The sequence below is a fragment of the Mustelus asterias genome, chromosome 10, assembly GCF_964213995.1.
Source record: "Mustelus asterias chromosome 10, sMusAst1.hap1.1, whole genome shotgun sequence".
In the NCBI taxonomy this organism is placed as follows: Eukaryota; Metazoa; Chordata; class Chondrichthyes; order Carcharhiniformes; family Triakidae; genus Mustelus; species Mustelus asterias.
In genome coordinates, this window is record NC_135810.1 from 15,419,834 (window position 1) to 15,441,502 (window position 21,669).

The 21,669-nt window shown below is 44.2% G+C and overlaps 1 protein-coding gene across 1 annotated transcript in view; it reads right to left on the reverse strand.

The window, feature by feature from the left end:
* Positions 1 to 8,136, reverse strand: part of LOC144499540 (endothelin receptor type B-like) — a 51,663-nt gene extending 43,527 nt beyond the window's left edge. Inside the window, exon 1 of the mRNA XM_078221633.1 lies at positions 7,617 to 8,136. Within this exon, the coding sequence (XP_078077759.1) occupies positions 7,617 to 8,051 (435 nt within the window). The 5' untranslated portion in view covers positions 8,052 to 8,136. The remainder of the gene's footprint in view (positions 1 to 7,616) is intronic.
* Between the last annotated feature and the right edge of the window lie 13,533 nt (positions 8,137 to 21,669).

A 21,669-nucleotide genomic window follows, 5' to 3' on the forward strand; every position in this document is an offset into this window, starting at 1 on the left:
TGTGCATTCACTTTTCCAGGGAGAGGAGATACTTGGTAATATTTTACCGGGTAATACTTTCCCGATGTCCCCTCTCCGTGCAGGTTACAAAAATAAAATATCACAGCGGCTTTCAAGTCCCTCAGAGCTGAATGGAACTTTAGCAGCTTATTTCTTAGCTTATTATTTTCTGTAGACTATATAATTTCAGGAAAACATTGTTTTTATTTAGTTGAGAATAGGCTTTTTTTTCCCCTGACAATCAGCAATGGGGCGGCACGGTGGCACAGTGGTTAGCACTGCTGCTTCACAGCTCCAGGGACCTGGGTTCGATTCCCAGCTTGGGCCACTGTCTGTGTGGAGTTTGCACATTCTCCTCGTGTCTGCGTGGGTTTCCTCCAGGTGCTCCGGTTTCCTCCCACAGTCCAAAGATGTGCGGGTTAGGTTGATTGGCCATGCTAAAAATTGCCCTTAGTGTCCTGAGATGTGTAGGTTAGAGGGATTAGTGGGTAAAATATATGGGGGTAGGGCCTGGGTGGGGGTTTGTGGTCGGTGCAGACTTGATGGGCCAAATGGCCTCGTTCTGTACTGTAGGGTTTCTATGATGATTTCAATGGTTGCATGCTCATCAGTAGATTCTTAATTCCAGATATTTTTTATTGAATTCAAATTCCACCATCTGCCGTGGCGGGATTCAAAAGCGGGTCCCCAGAACATTAACTGAGTTTCTGGATTAATAGTCTAGCGATAATATCACTAGGCCATCGCTTCACCTTATTGGATAATTGCTGATCATAATTTGTTTAATAGTTTCGTGCAATGAATTGTCAAAATGCAGAACTTTGTATAATGAAACTGGTCTTATTTTAACCAGGCCAGCTATTCGCTACTATCCATTGTTGGAAATGTAATGGTATTCTAATTGTTGCATTAAAAATGCCCTGTATGTCAGCTGTGGCTCAGCTGATCGCACTCTTGCCCCTAAACTCCACTCCTGGGCTAAAGCTGAAAAATTAAAGTTGACACTCCAGTGAAATTTTAAAATAAGTCTCTGTCTGCACGCATCTGTGGATGGCATGGTGGCACAGTGATTAGGACTGCTGCCTCACAGGGACCTGGATTTGATTCCCGGCTTGGGTCACTGTCTATGCCGAGTTTGCATGTTCTCCGTGTGTCTGCGTGAGTTTCGTCCGGCTGCTCTGATTTTCCCCTACAGTCCAAAAGACATGCTGGCCATGCTAAATTCTCCCTCAGTGTATCCGAACAGGCACCAGACTGTGGCGACTAGGGGATTTTCACAGTAACTTCATTGCAGTGTTAACGTAAGCCTACTTGTGACACTAATAAATAAACTTTAGGCTTGGGTGGATGTTAATGATCCCACGGCCCTATTCTGAAAAAGTATAAGGAGATTATCCCTGATGTCCAGGCCAATATTTATCCATCAGTGATCATCTGTTGTCTGTTCGCTACCACAGTGCTCTTTATCGGAGCTTGCTGTGTGTAAATTGGCTGCCACTTTCCTACAGTATAACAGTGACTACACTTCAAAAAATACTTTCCTGGCTGTGAAGTGCTTTGGGGTGCTTAGTTGTTATGAAAAATGCCATTCAAAAGCAAGTCTTTTTTCTATTGAAAGCTACATTATCTTTTTACAATCAGCCCATTTATCAGGTTCCTGCCTCCTTCATGCAAGGAAACAAGCAGCCAGCATCTCCGCCTGTGCAGCTGCTGGGTGATAGTGAAGTAAAGACTGAAGTGAAAGGCAACAAACCCAGGAATTCATTCAGAATTTCAACTGCTTGCTTTTTTGAAAAGAAGAGTTTCATCATCGCTGAACAGGAGACAATTTGGGTAGGTAGTGATTATGGAACACTTACTGATCTTTCCTTCCAATTTTCTTCCATGTCCTCTCCAAGCTCATCTCACCACAAGAACTCCCTCATTTCCATTAAACCCTTCACCGCCTCATTTCCCTCCAGGGCATTACAACAGCTGGCATTAGAGATAGTTCCCTCTCCTTAGACGCTGTCTCCCTCCCTTTCAAATGCATGATCAAACCCACCTCAAAGAGGTTCACTTTCTACACCTTTGTCCTATAAAACTCTCATCCCACCTCCAAAGTTCCTTTTCTCACCAGAGTCTTGAATATATTATTGCCAACCAGATCTGTGTCCATCTCCCCTACAGCTCCCTGATTAAACCCCTCTATTTAGCTTTCTACCACTGCCACAACACCAAAATGGTCATAACCAAGGTTGCAAACAATGTAATCTGTGACTATGTCTCGGATATGATGAAGTATTAATCCTCCTCGTCCTCTTTGAGTTCACTGCAACCTTTGACAACCTTATTTTCCATCACCATTCTCCAAACATCTCCTTTGTTGTCCAACTCAGTAAGACTGATTCTGTCCTTCTTCCTGAACCAGACTCCTTACAAGGTCAGCTTCCATTTAATCCTAATCTGGAATTTCACAAGACCACACATTCTATCTCCCTACTATATCCCATTCTCCCTCCCTCATGCCTATTTCAGCCTAGCTATTGCAGACATCTCTTTCCTTGCATTTGTCATCTCCAGTTTTGACTATTGCCTTCACAGTGCCAGGGACCTGCGTTCAATTCTGGCCTCGGGTGACTGTGTGGCGTCTGCACATTCTCCCTGAGTCTGTGTGGATTTTCTCCGGGTGCTCCAATTTCTTCCCACAGTGCAAAGATGTGCAAGTTAAATGGATTGGCCATGCTCAATTGCCCCTTCGTGTCAGGGGGATTAGCAGTGCAAATAAGTGGGGTTACAGGGATTGGGCCTGAGTGGAATTGTTGTTGGTGCAGATTTGATGGCCGAAATGATCTTCTTCTGCACTGTAGGGATCCTATGATTCTAAGCCTTCAGTATATCCAAAGCTTTGTTGCCTCTATTTCATTCTCCAGCAAGTTCACTTGTCCAGCATCACTGCCTTCTCTGAATTATACTGATTCCTGAGCCCCGCAACAAATCAAACTTAAAATTCTCATTCTTAATTTTAAATCCCACCACAAGCTTGGTCCTTTCTATCTCTCTAACCTCCTGCTATGCTACAAACTTCGCCAAGAAACTGTCCTTTACTCTGATTATGCACCATTCTTTGAAATTCCCTTCATTTACCTGTCAACCTCTTCATCCTTTTCTGCCCCTTTAAGACCTCATTGAAACCAAACTTATTGACTAAACTTTTGTTCCTCTTTTCAAATCTCTCTTTCTGAGACTTGACATCCCTTATAAATGCATCTGTGAAGTGTTTTAAGTGTTTCTCTACGTTAAAGGTATTGATCAATAAATATTGACTGCGATGATGTATTTTGCTGCTTTTAAGATTTTTCATCCAGAAGTGACCGATAATGTTATTAATATGTAAAACCGTTTAATAGTCAACATCAACAAATTAGGTGGTGGCAGGGAAAGAGAGATAAGTTTGATTTGATTTATTGTTGTCACATGTATTAGTATACAGTGAATAGTATTGTTTCTTGCGCACTATACAGACAAAGCATACCGTTCATACAGAAGGAAAGGAGAGTGCAGAATGCAGTGTTACAGTCATAGCTAGGGTGTAGGGAAAGATCAACTTAATTCAAAAGTCTGATGGCAGCAGGGAAGAAGCTGTTCTTGAGTCGGTTGGTACGTGACCTCAGACTTTTGTATCTTTTTCCCGACAGAAGAGAGTGGAAGAGAGTATGTCCGCAGTGTATGGGGTCCTTAATTATGCCACTGCAAGTGTGTTCCGATTACACTGGCAAGAATTGTATGCGTACATGCTTCGAAACACTTTGCAAGAAGTAGCGGAACTCAATTTGGGCAGTAATTGGTCAGTAATTGCTGTAGTTTTTGGGATGGAGTAAAAGTCCCAGAAGAGACAAGAAATACAAATCTATACTGATATCATGAAGGAATAGTTAGAAGAACAATAACTAGTAACTCGTCAGCACTTCCCACCGCAGAAGTGTGGATATATATGAGAATTTCCCACCAACTCCAAACCTAAACTAGCATTTTGTAATATGAGGAAATGTTAACTTTTGCATTGGAACAAAGCTAGAATTTCCTGTTCATTATCATTATCACCCAGATATGCTAATTAGGTATATATACATTCAAAATGTTTAATATGTTCATAATGCAAACTACCAACATGTTGTAATTTCCGACAATATCTAATGCTTAAGATGAAGCACCTTCACACCTACGTGAAAAGTGCATATACAGTACAAATACATGTTTCATTGGAAACAGCTAGTAGAATGGAAATGTGGAAGCATCTCCCATCATAGTTTGTGGTGAATAAATTCTGATAAATGCTTTCCATTGTGATTGAGTTTAGAGGCTTGATGTGCATTATTCAGTGATAATGAAACAGTGTGCGCTTTCTTCTAACTCTCTACAATAGTCACCATGCACTTGGAAATGTCCTGCTTGGATCAACCAGGATTTTCATAATTTCCATTCAGCTGTTTCAAATAAAAATTTGCACATGTCACAGCGAGATATTTATACTGGTTAAATATCTGCTTTACGCATGAAAAAGGGAGGCACGGTAATAGAGAAATGCATTGCGCAGGTGTTAAACAAATTATACAAAAGAAAAGTACATTATGCTGTCTTTAGAAGGAGCTCCTGTTGAACTAATTCTCAGCCTGTAGGCATCTGTGAATGGCACAGTGGCACAGTGGTTCGCACTACTGCCTCACAGTGCCAGGGACCCGGGTTCCATTCCCGGCTTGGGTCAAAGTCTGCGTGGAGTTTGCATGTTCTCCCCGTGTCTGTGTGGGTTTCCTTAGGATGCTCCAGTTTCATCCCACAGTCCGAAAGACATGTTGGTTCAGTGCATTGGCCATGCTAAATTCTCCCTCAGTGTATCCGAACTGGCGCTGGAATGTGGCAACTAGGGGATTTTCACAGTAACTTCATTGCAGTGTTAATATAAGCCTACTTGTGACACTAATACTTAAACTTAAATGTTAAAAGATCAATCATGATTAACATCACTTTTAGGCTTTAGTGCACATTATGTCAGATAGTCTGATTAAAAGTTACATCTATCTATCATCTCCTTTGCCACTTGTCATTAACAATACAAAGGGATTGCCGCATTTTCTAACAAAGTTTCTGACAAAGATTGCACGCACAAATCAATGTTTCAGGATGAAATTATACAAACACACTGATATGATATTTTTAGCAATAGAACATAAAATGCAGCTGACAACATTTGAGATATAGGACAGTGGTCGAATCAATTCGAATTTCACCTATAGTGGAAGAACTCTGCAAGTACATATCACAGAATTATTACAGTGCAGAACAAGATCTTTCAGCCCACTGTGTCTGCACTGGCTCTCAAAGTGAGCAATTCACCATATTGGCCCTGGTTTTCCTGTACCAGGTCACTGAGCGGCATCTGCTACTCATTCAATGTGTTAAACTAACTCAATTTTTGTTCTTGGAAGGCAAGTTGCTGAAAGTGTGAGCTGGAAATGAGGAAACGAGCAAAACAGAAAGGTATCTGGAGGGGAGGGGGTGGGGGGGGGGGGACCTGAATAAATGGGTCAAGCAATTGTGCATCTCCTGTACCAAACAGATTGAAGGATTGTAACATAAACGGCAGAAGAACTAGAAAGAGGTGCAAATCAAACTGGGCAAACTTGACGTCAATTCAGGTACCAGAGCAGAAATCAAAAGAGGGAAAGAAAGATTGGATTAAGAGGGAGAGAAAAAGATGGAAAGGAAAAGTAAAGCAAAAAATCAAATGCTCACATTTTTTAAATCTCAGACGACAATTAAAACCTGATGGAATAAGACTGAACACTTGTAATAGTTCATTTAACTGCCTGAGAAGTTAACAGGTAATAATTAACACATCATATTAAAAGGATTCTTTTAGAGTTGAAGAGGCAACATAACCTTATGTGGCTAATTTGATTTCTATCTCCTCACAAAAGCAGAAACTTTACATTCTTCAATGCATTTGAGTGGTAAATCAGACAGTGAGATGCCCCTTTCGCAAAGCTAACAGCAGAGCCACACATCTTGGACAGCAACGTTCAATATCCTCCGTTATTGCCCATCTGGCCTTAGCCAAAGTCACTGCAACATTTCCATATAAATAACAGTGTGCCATCAGCCTTGTCATGAGTTTGATGGCAAAATCTGCTGCATTTTTACACATTTTTTCTAATGAGGAAAGGGGGCATTGGCTATTAAAAAGATTCTTGTATACATCACCCAGAAGACCCAACAATAGAGGGAGCGGGCATTTGTTTATACCCGGGACTGGAGTTTTTAATCCATCTGGGTGAAAATCCCAAGGAGGTGGGATGGTTTTCTGGAGAAGTCTTACCTTCTCAGTATTACTATGTTCAAGGCACTATATCAATGCAAGAAGTTCACAGGAACAGTTCCAGGGATGAGAAAGTTCAGTTATGAGGATAGGTTGGAGAGGTTAGGACTGTTCTGCTTGGAGGGAAGAAGATGAAGAGGAGATTTGATAGAGATGTTCAAAATCATGAGGGGGGATGGGCAGAGTAGGGAGAAACTATTCCCGCTTGGATAAAGACAGCACGGCGACACAGTGGTTAGCACTGTTGCCTCACAGCACCAGGGACCTGGGTTCAATTCCTGGCTTGGGTCTCTGTCTGTGTGGAGTCTGCACATTCTTCCCCTGTCTGCATGGGATTCCTCTGGGTGCTCTGGTTTCCTCTCACAGTCCCAAGGACATGCTGGTTGGGTGCATTAGCCATGCTAAATTCTCCCTCAGTGTACCCAAACAGGCGCTGGAGTGTGGTAACTAGGGGGTTTTCACAGTAACTTGATTGCAGTGTTAATGTAAGCCTACTTGTGACACTGATAAATAAACTTGAAGGATCAAGAGTGAGAGCGCACAAATTTAAAATGATGTGCAAAAGAAGCAAATGTGAGAAAAAAACGTTTCACTTAGCAAGTGGTTAGGGTTTGGAATGTACTGCCTGGGAGTGAGGTGGAGGCAGATTCAATCGAGGCATTCAAGAGGGCATTAGATGATTACTTGAATAGAAACAATTTGCAGGGCTGGGGGGAGATAGGGGAGTGGCACTAAATCATAATGCTGGTTTGGAGAGCCAGTGCAGACATGATGGGCCGAATGGCCACCGTAACAATTCTGTGATTTTAACTTGTTGAGGGTAATGTTGAGAGCTCCGCGCATATCCCAAAAGGGTTAGCAGATAGAGTCAAGTTGCAGCTGAGATAACAGTTTTGTATTTAGAGTCTAATAATTAGACTCGGGTTTGGCGTGGCGGTGGCATGAACTGATTTGGGATTTGATCTCAAAAAGCTGGAACTGTGTTGGAAATGTAAAGACACATCCCCAGTGTCTCCCCACGGCGAGATTTCCCCCGTAGCTATAGAAAAAAGATAAGCATTCAGACTTTGCAAAGGGTAAAAGTTAAAACAGGAATTGCTTTGCAAAGTGATTGAGAAGTTTTAGATAAAGGGCATTATTTATTGATAAATAAATAACTCCAATGACATTGTGGCTGTCTCTGTGTCTTCCTGATGCCCCCCTACAAGGAGTGAGAAGCCTTTCCCCCCTTTGCCCCTACCCCTTTGCCCGTGTGCCTTACCTTGTAGACAGTGATGGGGATGTCAATGATAATGTGTAGCAAATCCCCCAGAGCCAGGCTGGCGATCAGGATGTTGGGGCCATTCCGCATGAACTTGTTCTTGTAGATAATTCTCAGCAGGGTCGAGTTGCCGATGATGCCCACCACGAAGACCAGGCAGGAGACAATGGTGTTGATGTACTTGAAGGTGCCCTTAATCTCCGGGCGCTGCGTGCACATGGGGCGGTTCATGCCCTGCGTCCCGTTCAGGGAAGCGGCGGCGCTGGAGTTGGAGGCGTCCGGGGGCTTGGGCACCCCGCGGGGAGTGGACACCGCGCTGGGCAGCTGCTGCCCCTTGGCCGGTGCCTGAGATGGACTCTGCCCCTGGACGGTGAGGACAGAGGTGTCCCCCAGGGTGAGGAGGATGAGCAGGAGGGGAACTCCAGAGCCCAGCATTGTACTTCAGCACCAGGGCAGTCACTGGCAACACAGAGAGTTCTCCACTTGGGAAACACACAGGGAGAGAGGGAGGAGCTGGAAGGGTTGGAGGGGACAGGTTTAGAACAGATCATTCAACCAATTCCACTTGCTCATTCCATGCAGTTGGAGGACGGACTCTGCTGTGTCAAATGGTGCAAATACTAAGTGTCCCACTCAAAAAGTTCAGTCTGTCTCCGACTGCGTTTTACTGGGGATATTAACTTTATGGGCACTAGGAATAGTGAGTGAGACTCCCCAATAACAGACTAATGATGTGGGATGTGTTATGAAAAAATTCTCTTGTTTACCGTTTGACAAATAAACTTCATGCTTTTTTGTCTGGCTCAGATGTAAACAATTTGCCACTTTCCAATTATTCACAGCTGCATAGCTCCACCTTACTGTTCTACAATTCTGGCCAAACTCACCCTGATTGCCCAGTCTCTCTCTCTCTATCCCAGATCTTATTCTCGACACCTCCCTTATGTTTATTTTCGACATTCCGCTTCTGCAGGTATTTTGAGGATTTTTTGAGTGTGCCTGCATCATCAGCCTTTGCTGTTCTAACAGATTCCCAGATAACGCACACACATACACACACACATTTGCTGGAGATAGGGCGATCAGATCTCTCTCTCAATCACTCTCGATTAGGGCAAACAGCACCGGGTTAGCCAGCCCGCAGTTTCTCGGCTGGGTTAGAGAAACCGCTTTTTCATCTCTCCCCGACTTTCTCCATTAATGAGCCCCAAACGGCCCGCCTGATCTGTATCCTTTCTGTATCACTGCCTCCCACCCACAACCCCCCCCCCCCCTGCTTCACTGTATCACTGCCCCCTCTGTATCACTGTATTACTGCCCCCTCTGTATCACTGTATCACTGACCCCACTGTATCACTGCCTCCCACCCATAACATCCCCCCCTCCCGCATCACTTTATCACTGCTCTCCTCCCCCCCCTCGACCTCCCCCCGACACAAGCGTGAGCAGTTTCTCCCTATACTGCCCAGACCCTGTCATGAGCGTCACTGCACTATTGCTCCACTCTCCATCACTGTAGCACTGCCCCCCCTCTGTATCACTGTATCAGTGCTTCCCTCTATATCACTGCCCTCCTCTGTATCACCTGCGCCCTCTGTGTCACTCTATCATTGGCCTCCTCTGTATCACTGGCCCCCTCTGTATCGCTGCCCCCCCCCCATCACTGTATAATTGGCCCCCCTCTGTATCACTGGCCCCCTCTGGATCACTGGCACTCTCTGTATCACTGGTTCTCGAACCCCATGATGTGGAAATGCCGGCGTTGGACTGGGGTAAACACAGTAAGAAGACTAACAACACCAGGTTAAAGTCCAACAGGTCTTGAATCCCAGCCAGAGAATGGTTTCTTCTTCCCCTCCTGTCTGAAGGGGGGTTTATTTTGAGGGAACACAAGTTTTCCAAGACTCACACACACACACAGACTAAGACAGATTTCCAGGATTGTCAGCACTCCTTGCTAATAATTCACAGGTTAGCCCCAAAAGCCTCATTTAATTATTCCATTCAGAAAGAAGTTGGGACTTTTCTGCTTGGAGCAAAAGAGGCTGAGAGGAGATTTGATAGCGGTGTTTAAAGTTTTATTTATTAGTGTCACAAGTAGGCTTACATTAACTGCAATGAAGTTACTGCGAAAATCCCCGAGTTGGCACACTCCGGCGCCTGTTCAGGTACACTGAGGGAGAATTTAACATGACCAATGCACCTAACCAGCACGTCTTTCAGACTGTGGGAGGAAACTGGAGCATCCGAAGGAAACCCACGCAGACACAGGGAGAATGTGCAAACTCCGCACAGACAGTGACCCAAGCTGGGAATCGAACCCGGGTCCCTGGTGCTGTAAGGCAGCAGTGCTAACCATTGTGCCACTGTGCCACCCATGTTCAAAATCATGGACAGCGTAGATGGGGAGAAACTGTTCCTGCTTATGTCAGGATGGAGAACCAGAGCACAGGGACTTAAATTGGTAAATTAAACAGTAATGATATGAGGAAAAACAACTTCACACCGCCATTGGTTAAGGTCTGGAAAACACTGCCTGAGAGCGTAGTGGAGACAGATTCAATCGAGGCATTCAAGAGGGAATTTGATGATTATTTGAAAAGAAACAGGGTGACAGGAAGAAGGCAGGAGAATAACACTGGGTGAATTGTTCATTCGGAGAGCTAGTACAGACATGGTGGGCCAAATGGCCTCTTTCAGCACTGCAACAATTTTGTGATTCTGAATTCAGTTAACAGAAGTTATTTTGGGGGTCACCCAGGATTTTACATCATATTTTGACCATTTATGTCTTCGGAATTGTGTCCCTGCTCAGCTCAATTTCACCCCTTTGAGTTGTTTATATCGACGTGAAACTGTAAAAAAATAACCCGGATCTGAGGAAATCAGTAAATAAAAATAAAATTGCACGTGGCTGTAAAAACCTGTTAACCCTGATAGAAAAATGAACTGATTCATCTTCAGGCACAGAGGGCGGGATTTTTCGGCCGCGCTCGCCCCAAAAACAGAAGTTCCCACCCGAGTTCAATGGACCTTTGTATGGTTTGTCCCTCACCCACTCTGATTCCCGTGGCGGGCGGGACGGGAAAATTCCCCCCAGAATGTGAAAAAAAAATGTGCTTGTTAATAAAATCTATTTGCAATTAGCCTCTGATCTTAATATTGAATTTAAGATCTTTGAATCCTAACTATTGATCCTACTTTGCTTCTGGCATGAGGTGATCTTGATGTGGAGAGGATGTTCTGATTACTGTCCTGTTATTCCCCCAAGCAACTTCAAAAATAAAACTGATTATCTCATCATTATCACATTGCTGGTGGGGACTTGTGTGTGCAAAAGAACTGACTGCCCTGTTACCTACATTACATTTGAAAAAGTACTGGAAAGCCCTTTAAGAGATCCTGTAGCTGTGAAAAATGCTAAGTAAGTGCAAATCTTTCTACTTTTGTTCCGAGATTTCAAGGGTGAAGTATAGCCTAGCGCCAAACTCCTCTCAAAAATCTTTGATGTGTTGCTGCTTCCCAAATCTCTACTCATTGTTCTCTTGAATCCATGCTTGAGTTTCTTGAATCAGCTCTGTATCCCGAACTCTCATCAAAGTCGCAAGTCACATCCACCATGTCCGTGTGGTTGTGAACGAAGCCCAGTCCATCAGGCAAACCAGCCTCCCATCCATTGATTCTGTCTACACTTCCCACTGCCTTGGCAAAGCAGCCAGTGTAATCAAGGACTCCCCATGCACCCCGGACATACTCTCTTCCACCTTTTTCCATCGGGGAAAATGATACCAAAGTCTGAGATCACATCCAAACCAACTCAAGAACAGCTTCTTCCCTGCTGCCATCAGACTTTTGAATGGACCTACCATATGTTAAGCTGATCTTTCTCTACACCCTATCTGTGACTGCAACATTATATATTGCACACTTTCCTTTCCTTCTCCCCTATGTACTCTATGAATGATAGGTTTTGTCTGTATAGTACGCAAGAAACAATACTTTTCACTTTATGCCAATACATGTGAAAATAATAAATCAAATCAAAGAAATAACCTTCTGACGAAGGGTCATCAAGACTCGAAATGTTGACTATATTCTCTCCCCACAGATGCTGTCAGATTGCTGAAATTTTCCAGCGTTTTCTGTTTTTGTTTCATATTCCAGCATCCACAGTATTTTGCTTTTATATTAAAGAAATATCTTTGTTGGCCCTTCTCAATTTGTCCTTCTGAGATACTTGAGCTCACCATCGTCCTCCAACTCCTTGGCTTCATTGTCCAGCTGAATGTGGCAGCCCTCACTGAGTTCCACTGTTACCCATCCAGTCATAGTCAAAAAAACCCTTGTATTTGCTTCTCTTTCAGCCCCATGCTGTTACAATGACAACTCATATTTCCTGGATTCATATTGCGTGATGCCCATGGTGTCAGGTTCCATATGAATATTCACAATACCTTGTGGAGTTTTCATTTCCTTCAGTTAAACATTGGGTAGATGGAAACTATTGCCTTTGGCCTCCACTGTTAACCCCTGTCCCTCAGCATTGATTCAACCCCCCACCTCGGCTACTCTCTGAGGCTGAAACGAACTGTTTGTCTCTTTGGCGCCCTATTTGATCCTGAGTTGAGTTTTCAACCCCATATCCTCTACATCACAGATAATGCCTGCTTTAACCTGTATAACTTCTCTGCCCTGCCTCAGCTGATCAGCTGCTGAAACCATCATCTATGCCTTTGTAATCTTTAGAATCAACTATTCTAATGCTTTCCTGGTGAGCTTCTCATTGTAAGAAGTTTAACAACACTAGGTTAAAGTCCAACAGGTTTATTTGACACAGAGAGCTTCTCATTGTCCAGGAACTTGGAATCTTAACACACACCATGTCCCATTTACCCATCGCCAATATTTCCTCTGAGTGTAAGTGTGCCTGGCCATGCAGAATATCTGGGATGTACCATGCAGTGTAACAACCATTCCCTTTAAGATTCATGGGTGCACAGATGTATAATAATTTACAATGTATAATTTGCAAAAAACAGACTATGTACAACACAAATGGTCTTTTGGAGAGTCGGTGCAGAATCGATGGGCTGAACGGCCTCCTTCTACACAGTAGGAATTTTATGGTTCTATGGTACTACGTTGAATTTGCAGGTTGGTGATTGTGGCTGGGGACAGGGTGGAGGAGGGGGGCATGGACTATCTATTGGAACATTGTGTTGACCAGATGACCTGTGTCCCTGCTTTTGATTTGCTTCTTAATCCAACTGACTCTTGGTCCATTGGAGACTTCCCAATTCATGGTCACGCCTCCATTGCCAGCAAGGACAGAGAATTTGGCGCTCAGTCAAAGCTCCGTTCACTGCAACGGGACCAGAGAATTTTGTTGGCATGAGCGGCCAGTAAATTCCAGCCCATATTTCTTTTTTATCTACCTTATGACTCATCCATTTAAGCCAATCATACATTATTTATGTCTTACGTTGGCCTTTGACTCCTTTCCTTACACTTCCTATTACCTTGCATCATTTAACTATCCTCAGTTCAGCATTTAGCTGGCCATTCTAATTCTGTATATTTGTGTGTGTGAGAGAGAGAGTATGTGGATGTGTATATGAGAGAGAGAATATGAGAGAGTTTGTGTCATGTGGGTGTGCGTCTTTGCGTGTGAGAGAGTGAAAGGAAGTGGGTGTTTGTGTATATGTATGAGAGAGAGAGGATGTGGATTTGTATGTGAGAGAGAGAATGAGTGTTTGTGTGTGTTTGAGAGAGTCTATGGGTGTGTGAGAGAGAGAATGTGCATGAGGGAGAGAATGTGTGTGTGCTTGAAAGAGAGTATGTGAGAGAGACTGTGTCTGCGTGCGTGTGAGAGGGAAAGATTGAATGTGAGAGAAAGAGAGAGTTTGGGTGTGTATGTGAGAGAGAGAGACTGTGCGTGACAGAGAGAAAAATGTGTGTGAGAAAGTCGGAGTTTGTGTGTGTGTGAGAGACAGAGAGAGTGTGTGTGTGTGTGAGTATATGAGGGAGAGTATGTGTATGAGAAAGTGTGTGTGTGTGTTGTGTGTGTATGAGAATGTGTGTGTATGTGTGTTGTGTGTGTATGAGAAAGAGTGTGTGAGAGAGCGTGTCTGTGTGTTGTGTGTGTGTAAGAGTGTGTGTGTGTTTGTGTGTATCAGAGAGTGTGTGTGTGTGTGTGAGAGTGTGTGTACGAGTGTGTGTATGAGAGTGATTGTGTGTGTGAGAGAGTGTGTGTGTGTGTGTGCATGAGGGAGTGTGTGTGTGTGTATGTGAGTGTGTGTGTGTGTATGAGAGTGTGTGTATGAGTGTGTGAATGAGAGAATGTGTGTGTGTGTGAGAGAGTATATGTGTGTGTGTATGAGAATGTGTGTGTGTGTGAGCGAAAGAGAGTTTGTGTGTGTGAGAGAGTTTGTGTGTGTATGCGTCTATCTCCCCATCTCCTTGTTCTATTCCTTTTTGAATGCTGACTATCAGTAATATCTTCCAATCTTCACAAAGGGTCAGGACTGTAAACAGATGCTGACGAGCATTTCTGGTCATTTTTATTTTTATGTACGCAAAACTTTGCTTCCTGTATCCCATCAACACGCAATCCCACCAACTCATCATTCCAGTGCTCACTGACTTGCAATAACTCCTGGACTTGACGTCTTCAATTTAAAATGTTTGTCCTCTTGTTTAAATCTCTTGATGATACCTGCCTTTCAGCTCTCCAGCCTTTCAACAGCCCTGCATTCCTCCAATTATGGCCTCCTGTGGATCCCACTCGCCTGCCTTTTCCCCACCATTGGTGGCGATGCCTCAGCTGTCTGGGCCCTATGTTCTGAGTTGGTTTCCCTAAACCTCTCTCTTCCGTTTTAAGACTCTCCTCAAAGCTTACCTCTCTTATGACTTTGAAGCTACCCCTCCTTCTTTGGCTTAGCATCTTTTGTTTGATTACATTTCTGTAAAATGTCATGGGATTTTTTAAAACTTTAACGGTGCTATATAAATGCACATTGCTGTTGTGATTGAAGGAGGCATTTGATAATGGGGATTGGAAACAGGCCAATGCAGCACTTACACTCAAAACACATTCCAAAACTGACCAGCAGAAAACGATTCCATGTAAAATAATGACATTAACTATTATGTGTCAGTTTAAGAAGTACTTGTCTAATCAATAACCTTGTTAACAGCAGTCAATATACATTCAGAAAGGCAAGATCCCAACTAACCTGCAACCTTACTGAAAAGTGGTAATGCCTCTGACATGATGTATTTTGATTTTCAAAACACATTTTTGGAAAAAGTTATTTCCACACACACATACACTCAAAGGCAATTAATTAAATTGAAAGCTGTGGAGTGGCATGGTGGCACAATGGTTAGCACTGTTGCCCCACAGCACCAGGGACCCGGGTTCAATTCCCGGCTTGGGTTACGGTCTGTGTGGAGTCTGCACGTGCTCCCCGTGTCTACGTGAATTTCCTCCGGGTGTTCCAGTTTCTTTCCACAGTCCAAGAGATGTGCTGGTTAGGTGCACTGGCCATGCTAAATTCTCCCTCAGTGTACCCGAACAGGCGCTGGAGTGTGGCGACTGGGGGATTTTCACAGTAACTTCATTGCAGTGTTGATGTAAGCCTACTTGTGACAATAATAAATAAACAAATAAAACAAAAATGCAAAGATTCAGTGTAAACCTTAAGCACAGATAAAAATGGGTTGAAAAGTAAGGAACAATGAGGATTCATCAGAGAAGCTGGCCTGGAGTTTTGCCAATTTGGGATGACTCGGGAGCCCTTGAAAAATGGCGTGCGAAATCCAATTTCACCCTCATTCTGCTAGGTCAGGAAGTTTCTGAATCAACTTTCCTGTCTCCTTCACGGAAATCCAGCCCGATATGCCAGGCTGGAGAGGGGGAGTACCCCAGTAGGATTCCTCCGGTCTCATGAGTTGGACAAGATGAAGTTTAATGCAGACAAATGTAAAGTACTGCACGACAGAAGGAAACAAAAAGTGACATGTGTACTGTCTGAATACTGTTGAGATGGCTGAAGATGCAGTTGAGAGCTATAGGCTTGGCAGACTTAACAGTTAACATGAAGCAGGGACCCATGTTAAAATTTCAGAATGGTTAGATGTATCGCATGGCTAAAGAACTGGTGGAGGGATTCAGATTCTTAGATCATTGGGATCTTTTCTGGGGCAGAGGTGACCTGTTTAAGAAGGACGGGTTGCATCTGAACTGGAGAGGGACCAATATGCTAGGGGGCAGATTTGCTAGTGCTACAAGGGAGGATTTAAACTAGATTGGCGGGGGCGGGGTGGGGATCTTCAGCAGCCAGGAAGCAAATGAGGAGCTGAAAGGAGATGCAGTACTCAGCAACGGCAAGCTGAATAGACATGATCGGCAGGAGCACGACAGGGAGCGGGGAAAACCTGTTGGATTAAATTGCATCTATTTCAATGTAAGAAGGCTGACAGGTAAGGCGAATGAACTCAGGGCATGTGTAAGTACATGGGACTGGGATATTATAGCCGTAACTGAAACATGGTTAAGGGAGGGATAGGACTGGCAGCTCAGGATGCAGGTGCTTTAGGTGGGACAGAGGTGGAGGAAAGAGAGGAAGGGGAGTTGCATTTTTGATTAAGGGGAGCATCACGGCAGTAGTCAGAGACAAAATAACTGAGGGATCATCCAGCGAGGCTTTGCGGGTGGAACTAAGAAATAAGAAGGGAACGGTGACCTTGTTGGGGTTGTATAAAGGCCCCCAAATAGTCAATGGTAGTTTGAAGAACAAATATGTAGGGAGATTGGGGAGACTTGCAGGAGTAATAGGGTTGTCATGGTAGGGGATTTTAATTTTTCTAACATAAACTGGGACTGCCATAGTGTTAAAGACTTAGATGGGATGGAATTTGTTAAGTGTGTTCAGGAAAGTTTCCTCAGGCAGTATGTGGAGGGTCCTACTCGGGAAAGGGCAAAACCTGGCCTACTCTTGGGAAATAGGGCAGGGCAAATGACTGAGGGGACCGTTTTGAGACCAGTGAACATTGCTGTATTAATTTTAAAATAGTTATGGAAAGGGACAAAACTTGTCCACGGATGTAAGTTCCGGATTGGGGCAAGGCGAATTTTGATGGAATTAGACTGGAGTTTGCAAAGGTTGATTAGAGTAGCTTGTTTAAGGGCAAAGGGACCTCCGGCAAGTGGGAGGCCTTTAAAAGTAAAAGGGTTTATATGTTCCTGTAGAGTGAAGAGCAAGGCTGGCAGGAGTAGGAAACCCTGGATGACAAAACATATTGAGGTTTTAGCCAGGAAAAAGAAGGAAGCATGGTTCAGGTACAAACAGCTGGAATCAAGGGATTCCCTGGAGGTGTACAGGGGGTACAGGAGTATACTGAAGAAGGAAATTGGAAGGGCAAAAAAGGGGCATGACGTAGCTTTGGCTGAGAGGATTAAGGTAAATCCAAAAGGATTCTTTAAGTATATTAAAGGAAAAAGAATAACTATAGAGAGAATAAGACCCCTCAAGGACCAAAGTGGACACATATGTGTGGAACCGCAGGAGATGGTCGAGGTTCTCAACGAATATTTCTCTTCCGTGTTCACCATGGAGAAAGACATGAAGACTTGTGAACCTGGGAAAGTTGGTGGCGACATATTGGGGACAGTTCGCATTGCAGTAGAGGTGATGGATGTATTAAAAGGTATGAAGTGAATAAATCTCCTGGCCCTGACCAGATATATCCAAGAACACTGTGTGAGGCTAGAGAAGAAATTGCGGGAGTCCTGGCTGAGATATTTGCATAATTGTTATTCATAGGTGAGCTACCGGAAAACTAGAGGGTAGTTAATGTTGTGCCCTCATTTAAGAATGGCTGTAAAGAAAAACCTGGGAATTATAGACAAGTCAGCCTAACTTTGTGGTGGATAAGACACAAGAGAGAATTCTGAGGGATAAGATATACAGGTATTTGGAAAGACAGGGTTTGATTAGGGGCAGTCAGCATGGCTTTGTGCATGGGAGATCGTGCCTTACAAATTTGTTAGAGTTCTTTGATGGAGTGACCAGAAAGGTTGATGAGGGCAGGACGGTAGACATAGCCTATATGGACTTCAGTAAGGCCTTTGACAAAGTTCCACATGGTAGGCCGCTCTGGAAGGTTAGATCACATGAGATCCAGCGAGAGCTGGCAAATTGGATACACAGTTAGCTTGATGGTAGGAAGCAGAGGGTAAAGATGGAAGGATGCTTGTCGGACTGGAGGCCTGTGGCTGTGGTGTGCCTCAGGGGTCAGTGCTGGGCCCATTGCTGTTTGTTATCTATATCAATGATTTGGATGAAAATGTACTCGGCATGATCAGTAAGTTTGCAGATGACACTAAAATATTGTAGATAGTGAGAAAGGTTATCAAAAATTGCAACAGGATCTTGATCAACTGGGGAAGTGGGCTGAGAAATGACAAATGGAGTTCAATACGGGTAAGTGTGAGGTGTTGCATTTTGGAAAGTCAAATCAAAGTAGGACTTTCACAGTGAATGGTAGGACCTTAGGGAGTATCGTGGAACAGAGAGACCTCAGAGTGCAGGTGCATGGTTCTCTGAAGGTGGAGTCACAGGTATTTAGGGCAGTGAAGAAGGCTTTTGGCATGCTGGCCTTCATAAGTCAGGGCATTGAGTATAGAAGTTGGGAAGTTATGTTGCAGTTGTACAGAACGTTGGTGAGGCCGCACCTGGAGTATTGTGTTCAGTTTTGGTCACCTTACGATAGGAAAGATGTTCTTGAACTGGAGAGAGTGCAGAAGAGATTTACAAGGATGTTGCCAGGAGTCAAGAGACTGAGTTAGAGGGAGAGATTGGACATGATAAGACTTTTTTCTTTGGAGCATAGGAGACTGAGGGGTGATCTTATAGAGGTGTATAAGATCATGAGAGACATGGATAGAGTGAATGCACTCAGTCTTTTTCCCAGAGTTGGGGAATCGAGAACTAGAGGGCATTGGTTTAAATTAAGAGGGGAAAGAATTAATGGGAACCTGAGGAGCAACTTTTTGCGGTCACGGGTATTCGGCCTCTGATATTCGGATAAGCGTTCTCCAAGGCAGCCTTCACGACACACGACGGCGCAGAGTCGCTGAGCAGAAACTGATAGCCAAGTTCCGCACACATGAGGACGGCCTCAACCGGGATATTGGGTTCATGTCACACTATCTGTAATCCCCACAGCTTGCCTGGACCTGCAGAGTCTCACTGGCTGTCCTGTCTGGAGACAATACACATCTCTTTAGCCTGTCTTGATGCTCTCTCCATTCACATTGTTTGTATCTTAAAGACTTGATGAGCTGTAAGTATTTGCATTCCAACCATTATTCTGTAAATTGAGTCTGTGTCTTTATATGCCCTGTTTGTGAACAGAATTCCCACTCACCTGAAGAAGGGGCTTAAGGCTCCGAAAGCTTGTGTGGCTTTTGCTACCAAATAAACCTGTTGGACTTTAACCTGGTGTTGTTAAACTTCTTACTGAGCAACTTTTTACACAGAGGGTGGTACGTGTGTGGAATGAGCTGCCGGAGGAAGTGGTTGAGGCAGGGACATTGACAACATATAAAAGGCATTTGGACAGATACATGGATAGGAAAGGTTTAGAGGGATATGGGCCAAATTCAGGCAAATGGGGTTAGCTTAGATGGGCATTTTGGTTGGCATGGACCAGTTTGGGCTGAAGGGCCTGTCTCCGTGCCATAGATTCTATGATTCTATGTGTCATTTCATTTATCATTGCAAGATGTGGATCTGAGGTAAAGACGGACCTGAACAAAATGCAACTTGCTTCGAGTTTCATGCTGGCTTCAATTTGGAATGAATGGGGCAGCATTATAAGACAGCACTGTTGCCTTAAGGACCCAAGATTCACTTAAGGAGGTGCAGTTTGCTACTACTTGTCACTGTGACCCAGCAACAAACACAAATACTCAGAGGCTGAAAATCGGTGGCTTGTGATTGTGACACTTATGGAGAAAGCATATGTTCTGGTGGCCTCCAGCGCTGATCCTACCAGAGTATGTGGAATTAATGGAAAACCATCTCATTAGCATGGGAGCAGAAGCCCTACTTTGGGGTATCTCTGATTACCACCTGCATATGGCAGCTGGAAATGCCTATCTTTGGGGGTAAGTGATTGCCCAGGTTGCTCCTGATTCCAGGTGCATATTCTTCAGCTCTCTCCATTACTGAGAAGATAGCCCCTTTCACAAAAAAAATTGAGCATTGTTCAGGGGCCTTTTTAGGGCCTGCTCGCAGTTGCAGGCTGGCAGGCTTCACCTCACTGAGTACATTATCCTCCACTGAAAGTTCAGGTCCCAACTGACCCAAAGGAGTTGGCACACTCTGGCTCTAACCTCTTACTGCCTTGTCAAGGTCAGATACTAGTGCTGCTGAAGAAACTCCTGGGACAGTCAAACCCTTCACCATTTTCTGAGGCCCTGCCATGTCCCCTGATTGTTGTTGAACCCCAGCGGAGGTTTGATTCCTCATACCTGTGGCATAGTTCTTCACAGTAAGAAGTCTCACAACACCAGGTTAAAGTCCAACAGGTTTATTTGGTAGCAAAATCCACTAGCTTTCGGAGCGCTGCTCCTTCATCAGGTAAACCTGACGAAGGAGCAGCGCTCCGAAAGCTAGTGGATTTTGCTACCAAATAAACCTGTTGGACTTTAACCTGGTGTTGTGAGACTTCTTACTGTGTTTACCCCAGTCCAACGCCGGCATCTCCACAGCATAGTTCTTCACCATCTTTCATGCCCTCCAATGAACCAGGTGATAGAAATGGAGACGCTTTTATCCCTCCATCATGTGAAAGCTGTTCTGTGAAATACAGTAAAGTCCTGCCATTCCCAAAGGCTATGTTCCTGCCACACCTCGCAAATGGTGAAATCCTGAAGGAGGAACATGCTTTTAAATGGGACTCAGTTAGATCGGTCCCATCCATGCCAGGACAGCATATGTTGGGAAGTTATTATACTTTGCAGTAACTGTGATTTTCTTCATTGAGGCTGTTAGACCTGCTGTGTATACTCCACAGTTTTGTTTTTTATTTTCGGTTTCATTGACACTGGCAGCTTTGTTCACAGTCCATATAAAAATCATAGAATCCCTACAATGCAGAAGGAGGCCATTCAGCCCATCGAGTCTGCACTGACCAGAATCCCACCCAGACCCTATGCCCGTAGGCCCACGTATTTACCCTGCTAGTCCCCCTGACACTAAGGGGCAATTTAGCATGGCCAATCAACCTGACCCGCGCATCTTTGGACAGTGGGAGGAAACCGGAGCATCCGGAGGGAACTCACGCAGACACGGGGAGAATGTGCAAACTCCACACAGACAATGAACCAAGCTGCGAATCGAACCCGGGTCCCTGGCACTATGAGGCAGCTGTGCTAACCACTGTGCCGCCCTGGTGGTCAATGGTGGTTAATGTAAAAGAGAAAAGCCTACGGCCAACAAGGGTTAAATATATCCAGGAAAATTCCTCTCCTATTTAAAGAATCTTTATAGTGCAGAAGGAGACCATTTGCCCCACAGATTCTGCACTGGCTCTCTGAAGAAGCATTGTAACTAATCCTGCTCCCCTGCCTTTTCCCCATAACCTTGCACATTCTTTTTTATCAGATAACAATCCAATTCTCTTTTGATTGAACCCCCTTCCCCCACCCTCTCAGGAAGTTTATTCCAGACTCCAACCTTCCTTTCGGTGAAAAAAGCTTTCCTCACGTCACTTTTCCTACTTTTACCTATTATTTTGTATCCGTGGCCTTTAATTCTTGATTATCTCATGAGTGGGAACAGTTTCTCACTCTTTACCTTCAGAATATCTAATCAAGTCTCTTAACCTTCTTTTCTCCAAGGTGAACAGTCCCAACCTCCCCAACCTATCGCCATAGCTACAGTTGTTTATCCCTGGAATCATTCTTGTGAATCTCCTCTGTACTCTCTCCAATTCTTTTGTCTCCTTGCTCAGGTATGGATGCAGTACTCCAGAAAAGGCC